Source organism: Ruditapes philippinarum, unplaced genomic scaffold (genome assembly GCF_026571515.1).
Source record: "Ruditapes philippinarum isolate M1 unplaced genomic scaffold, ASM2657151v2 ctg9020_1_1_1_1, whole genome shotgun sequence".
Lineage (NCBI taxonomy): Eukaryota > Metazoa > Mollusca > Bivalvia > Venerida > Veneridae > Ruditapes > Ruditapes philippinarum.
In genome coordinates, this window is record NW_026854288.1 from 63,302 (window position 1) to 86,673 (window position 23,372).

Here is a 23,372-nt window from a genome sequence, read left to right on the forward strand (position 1 = left end):
CCAGAATTTGAACTGCATATAAATATTGTGGTAGACTATATGCATGGTATTCTACTTGGAATCGTCAAGAAATTTGTGACTATGTGGTTTGACAGCAACTATTCCAAGAACCCATATTACATAGGCAACAAAGTTAAATCCATTGACCGGTACCTAGCCACCATAACTCCACCATACAGCATCACGCGTCTGCCAAGGAAAATCCAAAATACATTTCATCACTGGAAAGCATCAGAGATGCGTGCCTGGTTGCTGTTTTACAGTTTGCCATGTTTGGCAGGAACTCTTCCGGAAGTATATCTCAAACACTTCAGCCTTCTGGTAGAAGCTACATTTACTTTATTGGGTGAAGGAATCAACTCCGTTGATTTGGAAAGGTCTGAAATGCTGCTTAAAACGTTCTGTCGAACAGCACCAGATTTATACGGAGAGAGCCTTTTGGGACTGAACATGCACAACCTTTTGCATCTAACCATGTGTGTGAAGCGATGGGGGCCATTATGGGCATGGTCCTGTTTCTGTTTTGAATCTTTCAACGGGGAAATTAAGAAAAATATTCATGGCACTGGTAATGTCTGTATACAAATCTTCTGGGCTCTTCTAGCTGAAAAACACATTGAACGGGCATCTTCTACAGTAACAAATGCCAGCGTGATAACTTTCATAAAAAAACAAACTAGCTTCTCTACTACTGCCTCAGAACAAACAGGGGCTCCATGTTTAGTTCGACGGAAGTACACATTCTCTGCCAAGTTTGCATTTCCAAAAGCTGTTCAAGAGAAATTGGAGCAATACACTGGGAAAAGAAATCCTCAATCCTTTTCAAAGGCAAAACGGATATTTGTAAATGGCCGCTCTGTTTACAGCAGGAATCAATCCAAAGTAAAGAAGAGGAATTCTTACACTGTCAGCATTATTGACAACCTGCACAAACACAAGGTCATGGAAGTCGAATACTTTGTGGTCGATGATGACACATCCCATGTCTATGCTGTTGGCAAAGAATTAACTGGTGGCACACCTTTGTTAGCCGGAAATGCTCATCATGTTAAAAAATATCTATCTAGAAGGTAGGATATTTTGATGTATGTTACTTTTTTTTATTAAAATTGATTTAATTCACTTAAAAGTAACCAAAAAAAAGAAAAAAAGATTTAAAGTCATTGCTATTATTCAGGTTCAATCAAGCGTTTAACATGGAACTCTCTCAAGTTGTATAGCAACCTCTATTACCAGTATAATGTCAGAATATGGTAAACTAAATTTATATCATATATTTATTGCAGTAAGGAGCAGTCTGTTGAGAAGGCCATGGATATCCAAGAACTTTTAGTCAGCTTTGAAGTGAACACTGTTCGGTATATATGCAGATTACCAAATACAGTAGAAGGAGATTGATTAATTCAGTGGAGGCAGATTGATTGATGCATATGTGTATCATGTTATTAAACATATGAAAACTGTTTATAGTGACTGTGTATGAATTGTGTTAATATCATATAAAGATTTCTAAGATACAAGTGTCTGATACATTTTCAAACTTTTCAACTTGCAATTAAACATATTTTTGATAAAAAAATACTTGAAGCTCAAATTGATAGAGTAAACAATACAAACAGATTTATTTCAATTTGGAGCTTTGACTTAAATAAATTTCAAACCTTCAATGCACAATTATTTCTTAGTTTTTTTTTCATGCATATGTCACCCAGAAAAATGTTAGAGTTTTGCTTTCTATTAAAAGTTATTCAAAAAATTTTCTAAGTTTTTTTCCACCAATTTGCCACCAATTTGCCACCCAGAAAAAAGTTAGAGTTCCGCTTTTCTACTAAAAGTTACTCAAAAAATTTTCTAAGTTTTTTTCCACCAATTTGCCACCCAGAAAATAGTTAGAGTTTCACTTTTCCACTAAATGCCACTCATTTTCCACCTTCAAAATAAACTAAGTTTCATTTTCCACCAATTTCCACCCTTTTTCCACCATGAAAAAAGTCTATGTTCAAATTTCCACCTAAATACCACCTAAATGCCACCAAAGGATAGTGGCATTTAGTGGTAATTTTGCCACTACAGTGGAAAAAGAGTGGAATTTTGTCATTTTCCAGCTAATGCCACCCTTTTTACACTTAATTCCACCCTTTTTGGTGGAAATAGCTGGCAACTAGTGGCAAATCTAGGGACGGGAATATACAACAAAAACAAGTTGTATTATAAATTTCTATTTCTTTTGATGTTATATTAAGTAATGATACTTAATATGTTTTTTAGAACAGGTTATAAATTAAGACCATATTATTTCTTGGATCAACTAACATACCCGAACAGTAAGCAAATAATCAGAAATTTACAAAGAAAATAATGAAAATCGGGACATTTCTTCGATATTATTTTTGTTTTTTCAATTCAACATTTTTCTAATATATCATTTTAAACGTCTTTGCCCACTTGTCTGCCAGTAATCAAGTGGCAACGCACTTTTGTCATTATACCACAAGTGGGTGGGGTAACGCGCGAAGAATCATCACCAATGCTGTCGTACAAATGCTAGGAGAAATCCTTTATCTGATGCTGTCTAAACGATTTCTTATTCTTTTGAATCGATCTCCTCCTGAACATTTAAAAATATCTATTTTGTATTATTTACTCATTTTTTGCTTGTGGCCGAAATTTAAACAGTTATTCGAGTACTATTAAACTTGACCTTCTTTTTGAAGAGTAATTGTCTGTGATTATCTTACTTGGATGAGCATAACGATGCGCACAAAAAACTACCGAAAACGACTTTAAAAGAGTTGCTTCCCTTACAAAGTTCACTTCTGTAGAATCAAGTTTCTCAGAATAAAACTGTTGTTTGTTGTTTTTTATTAAGCTTATAAAATGTTCTCATCCTTAACTCATGTGTTTGGTGCTTAAAACCTACTTTCACTTTACAGCTAGTGGTTGTGATGACGTAAGTAATGTGATGTCATTGTTTTCATTTTTGCATGTGCTCGTGTTCAATGTTCAGCGGTCAGGATCGCAAACTCATGATAGCTCACATGACACTCTTATGTATTTGAAATTTTGTTTTGCCCCTCTTTGAAAAAAGGGGGTTTATAGTTTTTTCTTATGTCGGTCTGTCAGTCTGTCTGTTGTTCTGTCGGTCTGTCCGTCGGTAGACCACATGGTTTCCGCTGATTATCTTAAAAACTGTTTATCACAAAGTCTTCATATTTCACATAGTGATTGGTCAGAATGAGTAAATGACCCCTATTGTTTGAAAGGTCACTAGGTCAAAAGTCAAGGTCACAGAGGCCTTAAATGTCAGAATGGTTTCCGCTGATTGTCTTGAAAACTATGCATCTTAAAGTCTTCATATTTCAAATAGTGATTGGTCATAAAGAGTAGATGAACCCTTTCGATTTTGGGATCACAAGGTCAAAGGTCAAGGTCACAGGTACCTTAAATGTCAGAATGGTTTCTGCTGAATATCTTGAAAATAATGCACCACAAAGTTTTCATATTTCACATAGCGATGTGTCATAACTAATATTTGACCCGTAATGATTTTGGGGTCACAAGGTCAAAGGTTAAGGTGACAGGGGCCTTATATGTCAGAATGGCTTTATCTTGGAAAGTGGTCATCACAAAGTTTTCATATTTCACATAGTGATTAGCCATTACTTGTAGATGACCACTTTTGATTTTGAGGCTACTAGGTCAAAGGTCAAGGTCACAGGTGCCTTAAATGTCAGAATGATTTCTGCTCTTTTTCTTGGTTACTATTTATCACAGTCTTCATATTTCACATATTGATTGGTCGTAACAAGTAGATAACCTCCATTGATTATGGGGTCACTAGGTCAAAGGGGCCTTGAATGGTAGTATGTTTTTAACTTATTATCTTTGTGGCTATTTATCACAAAGTCTTCATATTTCACATATTGATTGGTTATAACTAGTAGATAACCCCTGTTGATTTTGGGGTCACCAGGTCAAAGGTAAAGATTACAGGGGCCAAACATGTTTGAATGCTTTCTGCTCACAATCTTGGGGTCATCAGGTCAAAGATCAAGGTCACAGGGTCCTATGATTTCAGCTCATTTTTATCTTGAAGATAATTATCACAACGTCTTCATATTTCACGTAGTGATTAGTCATAACTAGTACATGACCCAAATTGTTTTGGGGTCAAAGGTCAAGGTCAAAGGGTCCTTGAATGTTAGTGTGGATTCTGCTCATCATCTTAAAAGCTATTTATCACAAAGTCTTCATATTCTAATATTGATTGGTCATAACTTTTAGATGACCCCTATTGGTTTTTCGTCACTAGTTCAAAGGTCAAGGTCATGGGGCCCTTAGATGTCAGAATGGCTTCCGCTCATTTTCTTGAAAACTTTTTATCACAAAGTCTTCATATTTTTTTCTTTTTAGCTCACCTGTCACAAAGTGACAGGGTGAGCTTTTGTGATCGCTTTTCGTCTGGCGTCTGTCCGTCGTCCGTCCGTCCGTAAACTTTTACTTTTAAAGACATCTCCTCATAAACCACTAAGCCAATTTCATCCAAACTTTACAAGAATGTTCCTTTGGTGGTCACCTTTAAAAAAAATTCAAAGAATTTAATTCCATGCAGAACTCTGGTTGCCATGGCAACCGAAAGAAAAAACCCAAAGAGCTAGAGCTTAGATATTTGGCATGAAGCATCTTCTAGTGAGTGTCTACCAAGTTTGTTCAAATAAAAGCCCTGGGGTCAAAATTGGCTCAGCCCCAGGGGGTCATAGATTTTCCCTATATGCATATAGTAAAAACTTAAAAAATCTTCTTTTCAAGAACTCAAAGAGCTAGAGCTAAGATATTTAGCATGAAACATGTTCTAATGGTTGTCTACCAAGTTTGTTCAAATAAATGCCCTTGGGTCAAAATTGGCCCCGCCCGGGGGTCATTCATTTTCCTTATATGTGTATAGCAAAACTTCAAAAATCTTCTATGAAAAAACCCGAATAACTAGAGTTTAGATATTAAGCATTAAACATCTTCTAGTAAGTGTCTACAAAGTTTGTTCAAATATAAGCCCTGGGGTCAAAACTGGGCCCGCCCCTGGGGTGTCATTGTTTTTAACTATATTTGTATAGTAAGAACATAAAAAAATCTTCTTTTAAAAAAACTAATGAGCTAGAGCTTAGATATTTAGCATGAAACATCTTCTTATTGGTGTCTACCAAGTTTGTTCAAATAAAAGCCCTTAGGTTAAAATTGGCCCTGCCGAATGGGGGGGGGGGTTGCATGTCATTGTTTTACATTATATGTGTGTAGTAAAAACTAAACATCATGAAACATCTTCTAATGGGTGTCTTCCAAGTTTGTTCAAATAAAAGCCCTGGTGGTTAAACTGGCCCCGCTCCGGGGGCCTCTATACAGGTGAGCGACCTCAGGGCCATCATGGCCCTCTTGTTTCCATAACTGAACTCTTTCATGTACCCATTTATGGCAAGTTTCTTTAACAAAATAACCAATAATGTGAGTCAAAGGCTTGAAAGGGCGGCATATGTGTCGTTCAACAGTTCTTGTTTCTATATTTAGTAACAAGTGTAGTCATATTGTGATATACATGTATTAAAGCCATGACATAATAGTTGATCATTTAACTAATTATGATTATATAACAGAAAACATATGGTAAGAGTATTCTTCAATTTTTGATCTTTTCATTCTTATAGTCAATTTAGCAACAAAACAGCTCCTAGGTTACTTTTAACCTAATATGTTATAGTTTGCCAAGGGTAATTGTTTTGTTTGTTCATGGTTTATTATAAATCTGTGAGTCACTAATAAGTGTGTTAACAGCTTAATGTTATACTATATTATAATTTTAGAATGGCAGAAAGAGATGATAGCATCATACTGTAAGAATTTGCTAAAAGTACCAGCAATGCCTTTACTACCACGAGGTCAGAAATGTAACTTCAGTGAGATTTATGTTAGGCCCACTATAACAAGAGAAATAAAAGGAGAGGAAGGGGAGACAAAGGAGATTGAGTTCAAGTCAATGTCAGATATCTTCATAAAGAATGGCGTGCCTTTGAAACATATATATGTTCTTGGAGATGCAGGGTCTGGTAAGAGTAGTTTCTGTAAATATTTGGTCAACTGTTGGTGTATTGCACACAGTGGTGCACAAAATGTAGAAGATGAGTTTGAAGGAGTCAAGGAAATGAACAAATTTGATTTCATGTTTTATATCTCCCTAAGACATAATCAAGACATAGACAGTGTCCAGGATATGATTAAAAATCAGTATGATATTGACATTTCAAGCCCAGTTCTCAAAAAAGACTCTGCAAAGGTTATAATATTGCTGGATGGCTTAGATGAATGGTCTTCTGAAAGAAAGTCCTACAATCAGTTCCAGACAATGGGTCTCCCGAAACAGGATGTTAAGAAAGACTACACAATCGTTACTACATCACGGCCATGGAAAGTTCACACCCTAGGAATAAGTGAGACAGAAATTGAACAGTTACTGAATCTGAAAGGGTTTGATTTGAGATGTGAGAGTGAAATGGTAGATAAAACAGTCTCACAATTAAATTCCAGCAGGCATGCTAGTAAAGATGCCAGGGTTTGTAAACAAAAGCTAGAAGAAAAGTCCCTGAAAAGTTTAAAACAGGTACCAATTATGTTGCAGCAACTGATTTGTCTATGGTTTGATGGTAAAATTGATAAAACCTCAAGATGTGCCATCTACACTGGGATGTTAGAACTTTTCTTTATATGGAATGATATGAAAACTACAGGAACAAATACTAGACTCATGGAGGGTGTTCAGAAAGTAGATCTTCCTAAAACCTTAGCTGATAAAAAGATATTAAAATTAAACAGCCATCTCATTTATTATGTGTCGCAGTTAGCTTATGAGACACTATTTAATTGTCCGAAGGATAAATCTTTGACATTTGACATTTCTATGTTTGATGAACTAGAAATATCAGATGAAGTAAGAGAAAATTGCTTGAAACTTGGAATAATTACAGAAGATGAATGTCCAAGTTTATCTGTATCAGAACCACCAAGCTCATTGTTCTCTTTCATTCACAAATCAATGCAAGAATTTCTGGCTGCAGTGAATATTTGCATCAATTTCAATGCAAAAATTGGTTTGTCAGATAGTACAGGAAATGTTGAATTAGCCAAGAAATTTATTAATGAGGTTTTTCAGAAATGTTCAACAGTAAATGACATATTAGAGCAGTCAAATGTTATCATTATGCTATGTGGTCTTGAACCTAGATTAGCAACACATGTTTCAAAATACATATATGATACTGTGTCAGAAGACTCTCGTGTTCAGGAATACAGGAGAACAATAAATTATAGGGATTATGATTGTATTACTGATATTCAAAAGCTTATGTTTGACTCAATGGAAGAATTAAATGCAGCATGTAGTGTAGGAAGTAATTCTGTATTTTATATAGGAGATTTGGTCATTAAAAGATGGGGTCAGTATTGTGATATTGTTTGTTCAAGTATTGACCAGCATCAAATTGTTCCTGACTCTGTTCTGTCTATTAAGGTAGATGACATCAACACAGAAAATGTTAAATTTACAAAATATTTACCAATGTTGCATCATCTTGAAAACATTAAAATAACATATGATAATGATGGTAATGAATCAATATCGTATGGCCCTACATCACAAAGGTTCTTAAGTACACAAAGTGATAGTACACAGAGTAATGAACAGAGGATTGATGAGATTAACAATTGTGTTGCTGAGACAATTAAAGTCAATACTTCAACATTTAAATCTCTGTCTCTTTATGGTGTCTATTACACTCACAAGTATTACCCAGTGTGTAAATACAGTTGTTTAGTTTACCTAACCTAGTATATCAATCTTGTAGCAATACGCTACTGGGTGATATAAAATGAGTCATGATGATACTACTATTTTGTAATTTCTTGAGGGAACACAAGTCATTTGATCAAATACACTTCTTGATGAAAGTTAACTGTGAGTGTAGGGAAGCAGCCTGATGTTAATTTATCAAAACAATCAACAACTTCAGTCACCTTTGTTTGTTTATTTGCGTTAATGTGATCAGATGCTGGTACTACAAACCTTGAAATATTTAATTTTAGAGAATTGAACAATAGTAATTATGAGAAAATATTTGATATTATTAGAAAATCTTACAAATTAAAAGAACTTGTTTTGTATGGAGAATATATCAATAAATCTCAATTATATTATACCAACATAACAAAGAGACTAGTCACAGTATTACCATTGTTACACAATCTCAGTAAGCTAAAGTTATTTTGTTATAGGTTAACTGACAATATAATACAGTTACCTTTAGAGATGAAGAGTTTAAAGAACATTGAGCTTTGGTATGTCACAATGAGTTTGACAACATGGCAGAAGTTGGTTGATAGTCTTCCTAGTATTCCTCATACTGTAGATGTGAATGTAAAGGGCTGTTATATAACAGGAGATGGTGAGGAGTTTAATGATGATCTGTTTACATTGACATTACAAGGACTTAGAGGACAGAAGGGAAATGATGCTATACAGTATGTAAAGGATAAGGTTCAGTTATTTCATGTTAAATATGATAGTGTTTATACGTTTGAATTTTCAACAAAAAAGTGATAAAGTATCCATGTAGTTACATAGTGTTTGAACACTAATTTTTGTTTTTCTACCTTTTCAACAAAAATAATGGTTTGAATTTTTAACATAGTGGGATAAAATACATGCAGATAACATAGTGTTTGAACTGAATTAATTTTATGTGAAAGTTACAATAATTTTTATTTTTTTTTATTTTTTTCTTGAAAAAAGTGATTCTTATGACAAGTAATTAACATATTATTGTGGAGCAAGAGGATGAATTTAATGCATTATGATAACAATTTAAAAACAATTTAAAAAATAGATATTGATGTCTTGTCAATGTAACAAAAGTATTTATAATATTGAAATTGAAGACAGTAATATTCAAATTGTGTTTATAAATAAATAAATGAAAGAAATGCATTAAAATATAATAGATATGAGCCGCGTCATGACAAAACCAACATAATGGGTTTGCGACCAGCATGGATCCAGACCAGCCTGCACATCCGCGCAGTCTGATCAGGATCCATGCTGTTTGCTATCAGTTTCACTACTTGTTATAGGGTTTGTAAGTGAACAGCATGGATCCTGATCAGACTGCGGATGTGCAGGCTGGTCTGGATCCATGCTGGTCGCAAACCCATTATGTTGGTTTTGTCGTGACACGGCTCATATATTGATTTTAATAAAGATAAAGGTTCTTTTCTAAAGATCAGGAATAGGTTGTAAAAAAACTGATTTGAAAAAAAGTAATGTTCTAATTATAAATGTATAAATAGGTTTGTAAATAAACAAGTAAATAAATTAATGAATAAGTAAATTAAATGAATTATATATTATAAAACAAATATTGAATGTACAAAGTCAAAAAGGAGGATGATGTCAGTTAATAGGTTGAAAAAGTAAAATATACTTTATTTATAATTAATAAGCCCATTTCTAAGCACATTTACTTTTTATGGTAAAAAATAGAATCACACATTATAATAATCAGGAATTTGACAAGAGTTAGGGGTTGAAGTTGTTTTTATTATCATTGAACAAAATTGTAATATATAAATGGATACTATCATACATGAAAATAAAAAAAACACAAAGAGAATGATATATACATGCTTAAATAGTTATATGATATATGATTTAAGGAAATGGTACCAGTTATATGTTATATATGACAAGAGAATGGTATATATAAATACCAGTTATATGTTATATATATGACAAGGGAATGGTATATATAGATACCAGTTATATGTTATATAAGACAAGCGAATGGTATATATAAATACCAGTTATATGTTATATATATGACAAGGGAATGGTATATATATAGTTATATATACCAGTTATATGATATATAGGACAAGGGAATGGTATATATATTTTATATATACCAGTTATGTGATATATAGGACAGGGGAATGGTATATATAGATACCAGTTATATGTATATAGGACAAGGGAATGGTATTTATATATACCAGTTATATGATATATAGGACAAGGGAATGGTATAATAATAACCAGTTATTTCATATATTGGACAAGGGAATGGTATTTATAAATACCAGTTGTATTATACATTATACTAAGGACAAGGGAATTGTATTTATAAATACCAGTTATATGATATATTGGACAGGGGAATGGTATAATAATACCAGTTATATGATTTATAGTACAATGAATCGTATTTATAAATACCAGTTGTATTATACATTATACTAAGGACAAGGGAATGGTATATATAAATACCAGTTGTTTGATTTATAGGGCAGATGATCAGTATATATTATTACCAATTAAATGATATATAGGATTATATGATATAGAGGAATTGTAAATTTTTTATATGAATACCTGTTAGATGTGAGGACAAGTAAATGGTATGCTAATTTTTTTCATGGAGATGAGGACTACTTACAAGTTATATTTTAGAAATTCCTTCTTTGATTGTTTTATATGGTAAGGATTGAAAAAGGGGGAAAAATTATAATTATGCAAAAACAATTACTTTGTACAAGTTAATATTATTAGTCAGTATCAGTCAAAGTGTATATCTAAAGGGGCTTCACTTAGGATTTTTGACATGTTCGGAATTAAATTTTCTTGATTTTTTTAGATTGATAGGATGAGAATATTCTTGAGGTTTCCTACTATTTCAATATAACTATTAACTTGTGTGCAAAAAATTTAGATCATTCTTTAGATCAAGCTGTATCTCCATTACAACTTCGGGTGGATTAGAACCTCACGCACATATGAGAGTAATAGGAAGTCTCTGTCCGAGGACCATGAATATAACATAAATTTTGACAGAGTTATTGCCCTTTTTGAAGTTAAAAAGTTCTGCAGTCGCCATCACTGTGGATAGCTGAGCACACTGTGCTGTCGAGAGCTCTTGTGGTTCAAAATGATATAAATGTTTATAGCTTAACTCCCCTTAAAATTACACATAATAAATATTAATTTTCAATTTTTTTCTAAGTTTTTTTCTTTAGAAATAGTATTATTTTTATATGCCTGAAATAATTTCAGTCATAATATGTTAAACCCCCTGGCGTCCGTCCGTTTGTCCGTCCGTCCGTTTGACCTTCAAACTGAAAACAGTTTCCGGAGCATAACTTAAGTTCCATTTGGTCCACAATATTTAAACTGCATAGGATGATTGTCCATATTGAGTAAAAGACCCCTATTGCTTTTGGGGTCACATGGTCAAAGGTCAAGGTCACAATGACCTTAAAACTGAAAACAGTTTCTGGAACATAAGTTCCATTTGGCCAAAGGTGTTCAAACTTCATACGATGATTGTCCATATTGGGTAGAAGACCCCTATCGATTTTGGGGTTACAAGGTCAAAGGTCACTATTACTTTAAAACTGTAAAACGTTTCCAGAACATAACTTAAGTTCCACTTGGTCCACAATATTTAAACTTCAGAGGCATGGATTGCTATTTGAAGGAGGTAATACTTTAATTCTCATGTCTTACACATGCTTCAACCTTACTAAAAAATCAACACTTTTGGGCATATAATGCTCTGCCTAGTGGTGCTCTTGTTATATATTTTCCGTATTAAGTTTCCAAATTAATCTGTTTCGGATTTTCTACTTTAATTTTTTATTTAGGGTTTTGGACCTCAGTGGAGCTTTTTTAAGTGAACTTTAATGTTTATTTTTTTTTAAATTATATAGATAAACTTAAGGTAAATGAGTATAAACATGTCTATCTGTAAATTAAGATGTACATATCAGGAATATTATACCAGTTTGTGGCTGCTCCTCAGGGATATATATTCCCATTCTCGGCTGTCCCAAGGGTAATTTGCCGGTTCTTAGCGGCCTCTCTTGGATATATACCAGGTTTTGACTATACTAAGGAAATAAATTATGACAGAAATATCTGTAAGTCTATAATTACTCAGCTTATTTCAATATTTCAGTAAAAATGTTACATTTGTCTACTTTATATTTTGATTTTCCGCAATTTATGTACCGTTACTTTGAAATAAAATTTACCATTAAAGGATTGCCTAGCTTTTGAAATATTGTGCACTGAGAAAATGTAAATTTTAATTCAATCAGTATAAATGTGAATGGGTTACCCATGCATATAAACAAATACACTTCATTTGTGATGATTGTAGTTCAGCCCAGTATCTGTGGATTCATATGATGCTAAGACAGTAAAGATATAACTACATTTTATTTAAGCTAAGTTAGTTTTTTTATGCTTGCTGATGTTAGTATATAGAGGATATTGAATGAGTGTAAGTTCAATACTGAATTTATTGCACGAGTTGAATAAAATTATATTATGCGAGCCTCTGGCGAGCATTATATTATTTTATTCAACGAGTGCAATAAATTCAGTAATGAACTTACACGAATTTTAATATTCTATTTATCACATACCCAAAATAAAGACCGTTTTAAAGTGAAATAAGAGTCATTTTTTATTGACGCGCCTATAGTAAAACGCTAACATTTAGCGCGTCTGTACACTATGTTTGTATAACGCTAATGACGTCACGTCAAAATATATGCACGTGGTGCAATACCAATTTTATTGATTCGCAAAATCGGTCCGGGTGTGTGATAAATACATGTACCAGGATTAAGATATGTTATATATAAACATATGTTACACTTGTCTGTACCTTTATTCTGAATGAATGAATGTATCAAGTACATATGTAAACATATTATCACATATATATACATGTTTGTTGTTCAAGTGACATGCTATTGCAATGCTTTGATGAAAATAAGATGGGGCGTCTGTTGCCGAGTGGTTAAGGTCGTTGACTTCAAACCACTTGCCCCTCACCGCTGTGGGTTCGAATCCCGACAGGGACTTTGGATTCTTTCATGTGAGGAAGCTATCCAGCTAGCTTACTTCTACTCAGGTGCCTTCCTCCACCAGTAAAGCTGGAACGTCGCGATATGACCTATACTGTGTCAATGTGACGTAAAACCATGAAAACCCAAAACAAAAAAAAAATAAGATAACATAATTTTATATAATGAAATGTTTTGGGACATGTAATCCTACATACATCTTAAACAGTTATACCTGTTTGATTTAAAGGCCCATTAAGCCTAAAAAAATGCAATCACTTTAATTTTTCAAAAACTTATTGTTTGTATCCAAAGAGTTTTTCATTGTCCATATACCAGAGCCATCCTTTGTTTGTTTTTCATTTATTCATGTTTGATTTTAAGGCCTATTAAGCTTAAAAAAATGTAGAAAGTTATTTTTCAAAAGTTTTTATTTTTGGTATCCTTTACTTTTTTCAAAGGCCATATATCTAAGCCAACTTTTGTTTTTTTTTTGCATTTTAGCAACCAGTACAAGTATGATGAATACGTATTATATATGGAAGTAAAATTACATTTTTTTAACATTTTGCATCTCTATTAACAAACTCAATTTTTTAGCAGGTGATAAGAATAGTACTTTTTCTAAATATATTATTACAACATTATAAAACACATATTGGCCCTTTTACAAAAATAAAAATCTATTCATTTCTGGGGCCAAATGTGCCTTTAAACTTTAAACTGTATATAATAGAAGTAAATTCATCTGGTATATAAGTAAAACATATAATTACATGAAGATGTTATTATTGTTAACTAGATAATCAATGTTTATGTTTTATGTCTTGTTTTAGTTATTTTATGTCTTATGCCACCATGCATCAAACATGTTTGTTTGTGACTTGGAATATAGATTTTATATTCTAGTATATTTGTAAACATTATATAATTTCATGTACTATTAACAAAAATCTTTTTAAAGGTTTATGCTTAAACAATTCTATATGAAGTTAAGATAATTAATGCACGGTAATATTTTATGGGCAATTAACATTTATAATTAACTATGTCTGTTTAATAATATTGTATGATTAATCCGTCAGTACATTTGTAAACCTTAAATTACATGCACTTGATAACCAATATATCTTTGACAAGGTTTAATGCTGAAACAATTCTATATGAAATTAAGTTCATGCTGTACATATGTCAATTATATACATATTACATATTATTATAAAACATGAGTGTTTAAAAGTTGAAATGTTTATAGGAAAACAGTACAGTATATGATCTTATCATGGAAGCTTCATAGACAGAATTGTTATATACTGTTTTTGTTATTAATGTAGTACTAAAATAGATAACATGTTTGTTTTGAATGGTTTTTGATAGAATGATTGTGTGACTTTTCTTAATAAAAGATTGTACAAAATTGATTTGTGTATCATTTTTTTTCCCTCTCTTACAGAAAAAGTTGAGGGTATAAACTTGTTAAAATTATTTCCTTCCGACTATTTCCTTAAATAGCAAAGAACTAAGATCCTGGTACATAGATAAACGTGTGTAAAATATTTGCACTGTACTTGGAATGAGAGCATTGATTTTGTGATCAATTCCCATTTGATCATAAATCAATGAAGTCCATAATAAATTAGAATTTTTGAAAATGCGCGCTTTAAAAACAAGTTTTTTCTGTTTTCTTAAATTGATTACATGAATGGGTTGTAACATTTAACAAGGGTTACGTTCATTACCATCCATGGTTACAACTTTGCACTAAATTACTATACCTAAAAAAAAATATAAAGGACAAAGGGACACCTGAGGTCTTCCTCAATCAACAGAGCTGGAAAGTCGTCTTGTGATCTGTTAAAAATGGCGTTATTTTTAAGAAAAGGCCTACATCGACTTAACCTGTAATAAGAAATGCAGCTCCCTAAACACAATTTGAGCATTCTCTTGTTCAAAGATCCAGAAAAAAGTGATCCTTCGGAAGCATTTATCACAACAAAATTATATAAGAATTGCAGACTCGGTTTGATTGAGTCTGTACATGAGTGATACTGAATATATATAAGTGCAACATTCCTCACGCCCCCTAGCACCGGGTTGAGCGGTACTCAATTCTCAACACTTAACAGTGCTGGTATTGATCAATGATCCCGAAGTACCAGAAAAATATAACAACACTGAAGTGAAGTACGGGGCAACTTTTTACAGCTGCCACACAGCACTTGACATCTGCTGTTGTGAAGAATAAAAATCCGGCATAAATTGGGTAGACTTAAAAGCATTTTTGCCCAAAAGAATCATTATATCTTTAGTTTTCTTGAAACCGCCTCGGGTCATTTAACGTTGGTAATGGTATTGGGAATAATCTAATTGCAGCTGTATTTATTTTCCTATTCTTTATTTTTAAGTTGTAAACTGTTCGTGTTCATTTTAAACAAATTTAATGCTCCCACGGAAACAAACGGGTAATAAAGGGTTTTGTTTTTTTGTTTGTTTCATTTAAGCTTTTTCCCAAGAGTATTTCAGTATATGGCAGGTAATTTCCTAAACATCGTTCCTGGATAGTTTCACCAGTATTAGCTATCTTCCTCCGTGCTAATACCAAACATCTCCCGGGATCGAATCCCGCCAGAAAAGTAATGGATTAGAAGTCATACGACTCTAACCCTCGACCTAGGAGGCATTTAATAGCAGGTATAATTTCTAAAATTATAGTTTTGTGAAGGAAAGCTAATGATAATTTTTTTGTAGTACACGGTGTATGATGATAATTATTTCAGCATGATAATAATAATTATGTTGAACAATCAGTAGTCATAAAACGAAAGAATCGGTATGATAATGAAGATATCAGTATAATAATGAATAATCAGAATGACTTATAAAGATATTGGAATAAAAATGAAATATCTTCATTATCATTCTAAAATCGTCATTGTCATTCTGGTATGTTTATAATCATTCTTTATCATCATTACATTCTGAGATTTTCCCATTGTTATCTTGATATCTTTCATTTTCATTCTAATATATTTATTGTAATTCTGATATCTCATTATCTTACTGATATATTAATCATTCTGAATATTCATTATCATTCTGAGATATTCATTGTCATTCCGATATCTTTATTATCCTTCTGAATATCTTCATTATCATACCGATATCTTCATTATCATAATTACACATAATTATCATAATCACATAAACTGCGGTGCAGGAGTGTAATAAAGCCATTTTAATGAAAACGATATTACACTATTAATAATATCTTTGACTTGACGTCATTTGCTCTAAAATTTTGTTTGTTTGTTTGTTTTGGGTTTTTACGTCACATCGACACGGTATAGGTCATATCGCGACGTTCCAGCTTTACTGGTGGAGGAAGACCTCAGGTGCCCTTCCCGTGCATTATTTCAGGCAAACGAACGGGCACCTGAGTAGAACCACCGACGTTCCCCGTAAGCTAGCTGGATAGCTTCCCCTCACATGAAAGAATCCAAAGTCCCTGTCGGGATTCGAACCCACAGCGGTGAGGGGCAAAGTGGTTTGAAGTCAACGACCTTTACCATTTCGCCACGGACGCCCCCTTTGCTCTATATGCTATAGCGTTAAAAAGCGCTAATTAATGTTAGCGTTACAAAACACAATAGGCGCATTAATGAAAAAAGACTCTTTGTAACAGTTTACCGTTCTTTATTTTATATAAGTGATAAAAGAATATTATATTCGTGTAGATTCAATACTAAATTTTATTGAACGAGGTGAATAAAACAGAGGCTCCCATAATATGAATTTATTCAACTCGTTAAATAGATTAAATATTAAACTCTACTCTTCAATATCTCTATTTCTGAATTCATTTACATCATACATTTAATTGTATCTACATAAAAATTCATTCACAATCTGAGTGATATTAATTTATTAATTATTATTATATATATAAAAATGACAATGAAAATATCGGAAATGAAAATGAAGATATCAGAAATGACAATGAAGATATAAAATGACAATGAAGATAATAAGAAATGATAATGAAGATATCAGAAATGACAAATGAAAGATATCAGAATGACAATTTGAAGATAAAGAATGACAATGAAATATCAGAATGACAAATGAAGATATCAAGAATGACAATGAAGATATAAAATGACAATGAAAGATATCAGAAAGACAAGAAGAAAGAATGAAATGAAATAAAGATACAAGAATAATAATGAAAGATAATCAAATAATAATAGAAGATATCAGATCAGTATTATAATAAGATATCAGAATGATAATGAAGATATCAATTTATTAATAATGAAGATATCAGTAAGACAATAAAAGATATTGGAATGAAACAACCATACATCATACTCCGTTCATCATACATTTGTATCTACATAAAAAATCCATTCAACATCAGAGTGAAAATGGTAAATATTAAATGATTATAAAGACATAAAAATACAAGAAGAATCAGAATGGAATGAAAATAATAATGGACAATGAAAGATATCAGAATGTGAATGAAGATATCAGAATGACAATGAAGATATCAATGTGAATGAAGATATCAGAATGACAATGAAGATATCAGAATGTGAAATGAAGATATCAGAAATGAAAATGAAGATATTTCAGAATGTGAATGGAAGATATCAAAATGACAATGAAGATATCAGTATTATAATGAAGATATCACAGAATGATTAATGAAGATATCATTATAATAATGAAGATATCAGTATGACAAATAAAGATATTGGAATGACAACCATACATCATACTTTCCGTTTCATCATACATTTGTATCTACATAAAAATCCATTTCACATCAGAGTGAAAAATGGTAAATATTTAAATGATTATAAAGACATATAATAATGACAATGAAAATATCAGAATGTGAATGAAGATATAATAATGAACAATGAAGAATATCAGAATGTGAATGAAGATATCAGAATGACAATGAAGATATCAAATTGTGAATGAAGATATCAGAATGACAATGAAGATATCAGAATGAAAATGAAGATATCAGAATGACAATGAAGATATCAGAATGTGAATGAAAGATATCAGAATGACAATGAAGATATCAAGATTGTGAATGAAGATATCAGAATGACAATGAAGATATCAGAAATGACAATGAAGATATCAGATTGATGGTGATATTTAGAATTATAATAAAGATTTGTAATACATAATCTATGGATCATAAAATTGATCATCGGTAGAAAATATTTTAATTTCCTGTTGATCCAGAAGTGTACTTGAACACTCAAATGAAGGCGAAAGTTCTTTCACAAGGTAATGTTTTCTTCAAAAAAACTTATAAAATTCATTTTATTTTAATATCGAAATTCAGTTCTACCCCTCTGAACTTTCCTCTATATCATTTTATGATTTCCACACAGTGTGGATATATTTTTTCCTGCGTGTGTCTGATGTGTCTATGGGTCCTTGTGTAGTAGCCTTATTAATTTATCTATTTATCTGATTACTAAAGATTACATTTAGGTATTTTAGTATTTCATTAAAATGGGGCACATTTTACCTTATGTGGAAAGTTTTGCTGCTTTTTAGTCTTTTTATAATGGAAGATTAGTTTTGTCATTTTCCTTGAAGTAGTCAGTTTTTTTACTTCAAAATGTTTATCCGAATATAAAACACATTTTAAAATAGTGTTCTTAATTCTGTAAAAGTTTTATATGTATAGGGAATAATTGCCTCAGGAAAGTCATTTATAAAATATTAAAAAGAAAACTGGTCATATTATTTTTCTTTTTGGAAGCTCCACTTAATAACAGTTTGCTGTCTGAGAAAGTTCCCATTTTTATCTGTACTCTTTGCTGTCGATTTTCTAAATAAACTGTTTATACCATCCATACTAGTAAGATTTTGTTTAATTCACACTAATAAGCTTTCCAGACCATTACTTAATTTAATACCAATAAAATAACTTTTATCCCATCCTTACAAAGTTTTTCCTTTTACCACCAAAACCCTTTTCTTCTCCAAAAAAGACCTTAAACCTTTAATTTAAATAAAAAAAGGGAAAACTTTTAAAACCAATCAAACCATAATGGTCCTTTTTTAACCCAAACCTTATTAAAGGGGGCCCTTTCCATTTCCCCTTTACCCTAATTAATACCCAAATTCAATTTTTCCTAAAAATTTCCAAATGAAATTTTCCCGGGAAGGGGCAAAGAATTAATGCCAAAGGGGCCTTTTTAATCCCCTCAAAATTTCCAAATTTTAAAATTCAAAAACCGGGAACCTTTTTTTCTTTTTTTTAAAGGGGCACACGCATTGTTTTACTTTAAGGGCGTTTTACCGGGGACGCCTTTTCAAGGGGGAAAGCTGGGGAACCCATTCAATAATTTGAAAGGGGGTTTCCCGTTGATATCCGCCGTATAACGCATTTGCGGACGTTTTTAAATAAAAATGTTCGCTGTTTTCATGTTTAAATGTTGAATTCTGCTTTAGCGATGCGTGGGCGGTAAGCTTGCACTTACCAGTACTTTCCATGAACAGACTCAATCAAAACTGAGCTTGCAACGTTTTTAATTTTGTGGTTTTGGGATTTCTTTAGCCAAGGGATTCTGATTTTTCGCTATTTATTAATAATGTTGTATTATGGGTTTATTTTTTAATAAGTACACAGAGCGTGCACTTTAATATATAATTGTCACAGACACGTGATTCTTTTTTTTTTTTTTTTTTTTTTTTTTTTTGAGGCCCCATCTGGGTAAGCCCCGTTTATTTTACCCCGTAATAGGTATGAGGGGGTCGGGGTCATCCTCCATCATACCTTACATTGTTAATATACAATATACATGTTGCAAAATAATTATATTCATGTAAATATTGTCAAATACATCTACAGTATATATTTTGCATATAAATATAAACAACATGCATACAATAAACCCATCTATTTTCCAAAAATATTTTACCAATAAAAATTACTACTTATTAATGAACAATTAAAACAATCTGTTTACGAGGTAAAGTTTTGTTTCAACATATTAAGTGTAGTTTAAGCAATTAAGGATCTTATAATTGACCATCTATTATTTTCATCATCTGTCAAATGTGTATTTCTATAAGATATTCCATGCTAATTTCAAACTATTTTTAAACCAATACATGTAGGTAAAAAGTTTTTTCTCTTAGACAAATAAATATATCTTTTCAATTCTAGAAACAATATGTCATATTTAAAATCTTTATTTTCTGTACCTAATATGAATGATTTACAACAAAAGAACATCGTCAAAATTATGTAAGTTTTTTCTAAGGTATTGAAATAGGCTTTGAATTTTCTGACATTCCCAAAATAAATGTAAAAGTGTTTCTTCACAGCATTTACAAAAAGTACACATTTTATTATCAACAATTTTCATTTTAAACAAAAGTGAGTTTGTAGCTAAAGTTCTATGAATAATTCTTGTTTGGAACCACTGAATATATGAAATCTTTAGAACATTTGAAAACATAACTATATATTAACTGCCAATTAATGTTATTATCTTTAAAACATGTGTTCCACCTTTCTTGACTTGTAGGTATGTCTGAATTTTTAGCTATAATTTCATAAAACATATTTCTTATTGTTATTCATAGTTAAAATAGGTTTAACATAACAATTTATTATAGGATATTTGAACATTAAGCAAATTGTTACTAATAGAAATATTTAACTTTTGCATGTACATTTTTATTGCCTGTTTTTAAACTATGATACTGTAAAAAAGAGGTTTACCTGTGACCTGTTCTAAATATATCAAATCTACAAAGTTACCCTGTTCATTTATAATATCTTTTACAAATCTGATTCCTTTATTATATAATGTCTGAATGTAAATATATCTATTTCCTGCTAAAAAGTTGTGATTGTAAAAAAGTGGCATATGTAATACTTGCTCTATATTATCTATACAAAGTTTTATCTACAAACACCATATAAGCTTTTTAAAACATCAATCCACGAAAGAATTTGTTATTTTACTAATAATCAAATTACAAAACATCTTTCCAGTGTTTAAAAATTTTATCAATATTACACAATGTGTTTACTAGCTTATAACATTTACTTTTGCTATTACTAACATATCTTTTAAAACCATTTTATCTTTAAAAACTATGTATATAAACTATAAATATCAACCATGTTTAAACCACCTTCTATGTATGTTTTTAATAAGTACTGATTGTTTTATTTTTGCCTTGCCTTCCCAAATGAAAATCATAAAATAAGTCATTAAGTGTTTTCAAAAATACAGTATTTTGGTGTTGGTAGGCTTGTGAAACAATGAGTAAATAAAGGAAGCAATATTGACTTAATAACAGCAATTTTTCCTATTGGAGTTAATATTCTCTTTTTCCAGTGAATGATACTATTTTTTACTTTTTGAAGTTTTTCATTAAAAATTTAAGTCAATCATTTTTTCTAAATCAACATCAAATATTAAACCTAACAATTTGAACTGAGTATCACCCCAATTAATTTCCAATCTTGTCTTAATTGACCTAGTACTATATTTAAGAGAGCCTATCCAAATAACCTTAGTTTTGTCAAAATTTATCTTTAATCCAGAAATTTCTGTAAAACTTACTTAATAACTTTAAAGCAGTAAATTGAGAGATTTTTCTGAACCATCTAATAGAAGTGATGTATCATCTGCAAATTGATTAATTATATATTCTTCCCCATCTATAATTATGCCTTTAAACATCCTTACATTGTCTTTATTTTTACTGCTAATATCTCTGCACATAAAATGAAAATATACGGTGAAATTGGATCGCCTTGCCTACAACCTCGTCTAACTTTAAAAAAAATTGGATAAAAAAACCATTTAATATGACACAAGTTTCAGTATTATATAAAAACAGAGATATCCACTTCCTAAACATAGGACCAAAACAGAATAACGAAAGACATTTCTCAATAAATGTAAAAAGACAGAGTATCAAAAGCTTTTTTCAAAATCTATCATCATAATTAAACCTGGCATATTATTATCTTCAGTAAATTTCATTATATCATATAATAATCTAGTATTTTTTCACCAATATATCTATTCTTTACAAATCCAGTTTGATCTTTTGACACTAAAATATCTAAAAACAGTTTTTAATCTATTTGCTATACTACCTGAAGCTAATTTATATACTATATTTAATAAGGTAATTGGTCTCCAATTTTTTAGAAATTGTTTTGGCCTGTTTTCTTTCGGAATACATGTTATGGTTCCTAATTTCTGATTTCTAGAAAATGAATTAGCATTATATGCATAATTAATAGCTTTTCACAACAAAATGTCCAATTCTGTTCCAAAAAGGTTTTAAAAAAAGTTAACTGTAAATCCATCACATCCAGGACTTTTTATCATTTTTCATATTTTTTAATGTAAAAGAGACTTCATCGTACGAAAGGAGACCTTCTAGTTTTGCTGATTGATCCTGAGACACCATAGTAATATCACAATTCTCTAATTCTTTATCAATATCAGAGTCATCAGTCAAAAACAACTTTTTTATACAAATTTTCATAATAAGAACAAGTTTCTGTAAGTATATCTTTTTAATCATATATAAAAGTTCCGTCATCAAGTTCTAGGAAAGGAATTGTTTTAGCTAAACAATGTGATTTTTCTAAATTCAAAAAATAGTTAGAAGGTTTTTCTCCTAATTCAATCCACTGTGACCTAGACCTGATCATAGCACCTTTAATTTTATTGCATCTAAGTTCATTCAATTCATTTTGTAAATGTAAAAGTTTGTCTTTATTTTCAATTGTTAAATTTTGTTCAATATGAATAATTTCTTCCATTAGTTGTTTTTCATAAACATTTCTTTCCTTTGCCTTAAACGAGCTATAAGAAATAGTTTTACCTCTGGTTTCCATTAAAAGTGTCTCCAAAAAAAGTTCAGCATTAATAACAAAATCTATTTCTGTATTTTGTATATCTAAAATATAATCTATTTCATAAACTGGTAAACAATATTGTAATTTTATTTCATCTATTTTCTTATTTATTATATCAAGGAACTCAATATCATGTAAAAGAGCATTGTTAAATTTCCATAAACCTTTTCCATGACTAACAGGAACAAAAACAAAAATCTTAATATATTATAGAATGATCAGATCTATAAACTAACATCTATGTCACATTTACGTACAAACTGATACAGATTACTTGTTACAAGAAAAAAATCTAATCTGCCTTGTTGTATAGGGTTAGTTCGTCTCCATGTATATTTTTTTCTGACATCACCATGTAATTCTCTAAAAGGGTCTATTAGGTCTTTATCTTCAATAGCTTCTAATAAAAAATTTCTAGCCTTAATATTATGAACCTTTGATTTATAATTATGGTAATCTAAGTCTGGATTCTGAACAAGATTAAAGTCTC

General features: G+C 31.1%; 2 protein-coding genes across 5 annotated transcripts in view; both read left to right on the forward strand.

The window, feature by feature from the left end:
• LOC132739691 (uncharacterized) overlaps nt 1-8,638 on the forward strand; it is a 35,542-nt gene extending 26,904 nt beyond the window's left edge. The window contains exons 4-5 of the mRNA XM_060727453.1: nt 5,853-7,855; nt 8,336-8,638. Coding sequence (XP_060583436.1) covers nt 5,853-7,855; nt 8,336-8,638 — 2,306 coding nt within the window. The remainder of the gene's footprint in view (nt 1-5,852; nt 7,856-8,335) is intronic.
• Nucleotides 1-23,372, forward strand: part of LOC132739690 (uncharacterized) — a 109,262-nt gene that overhangs the window by 61,356 nt on the left and 24,534 nt on the right. The window lies entirely within an intron of this gene.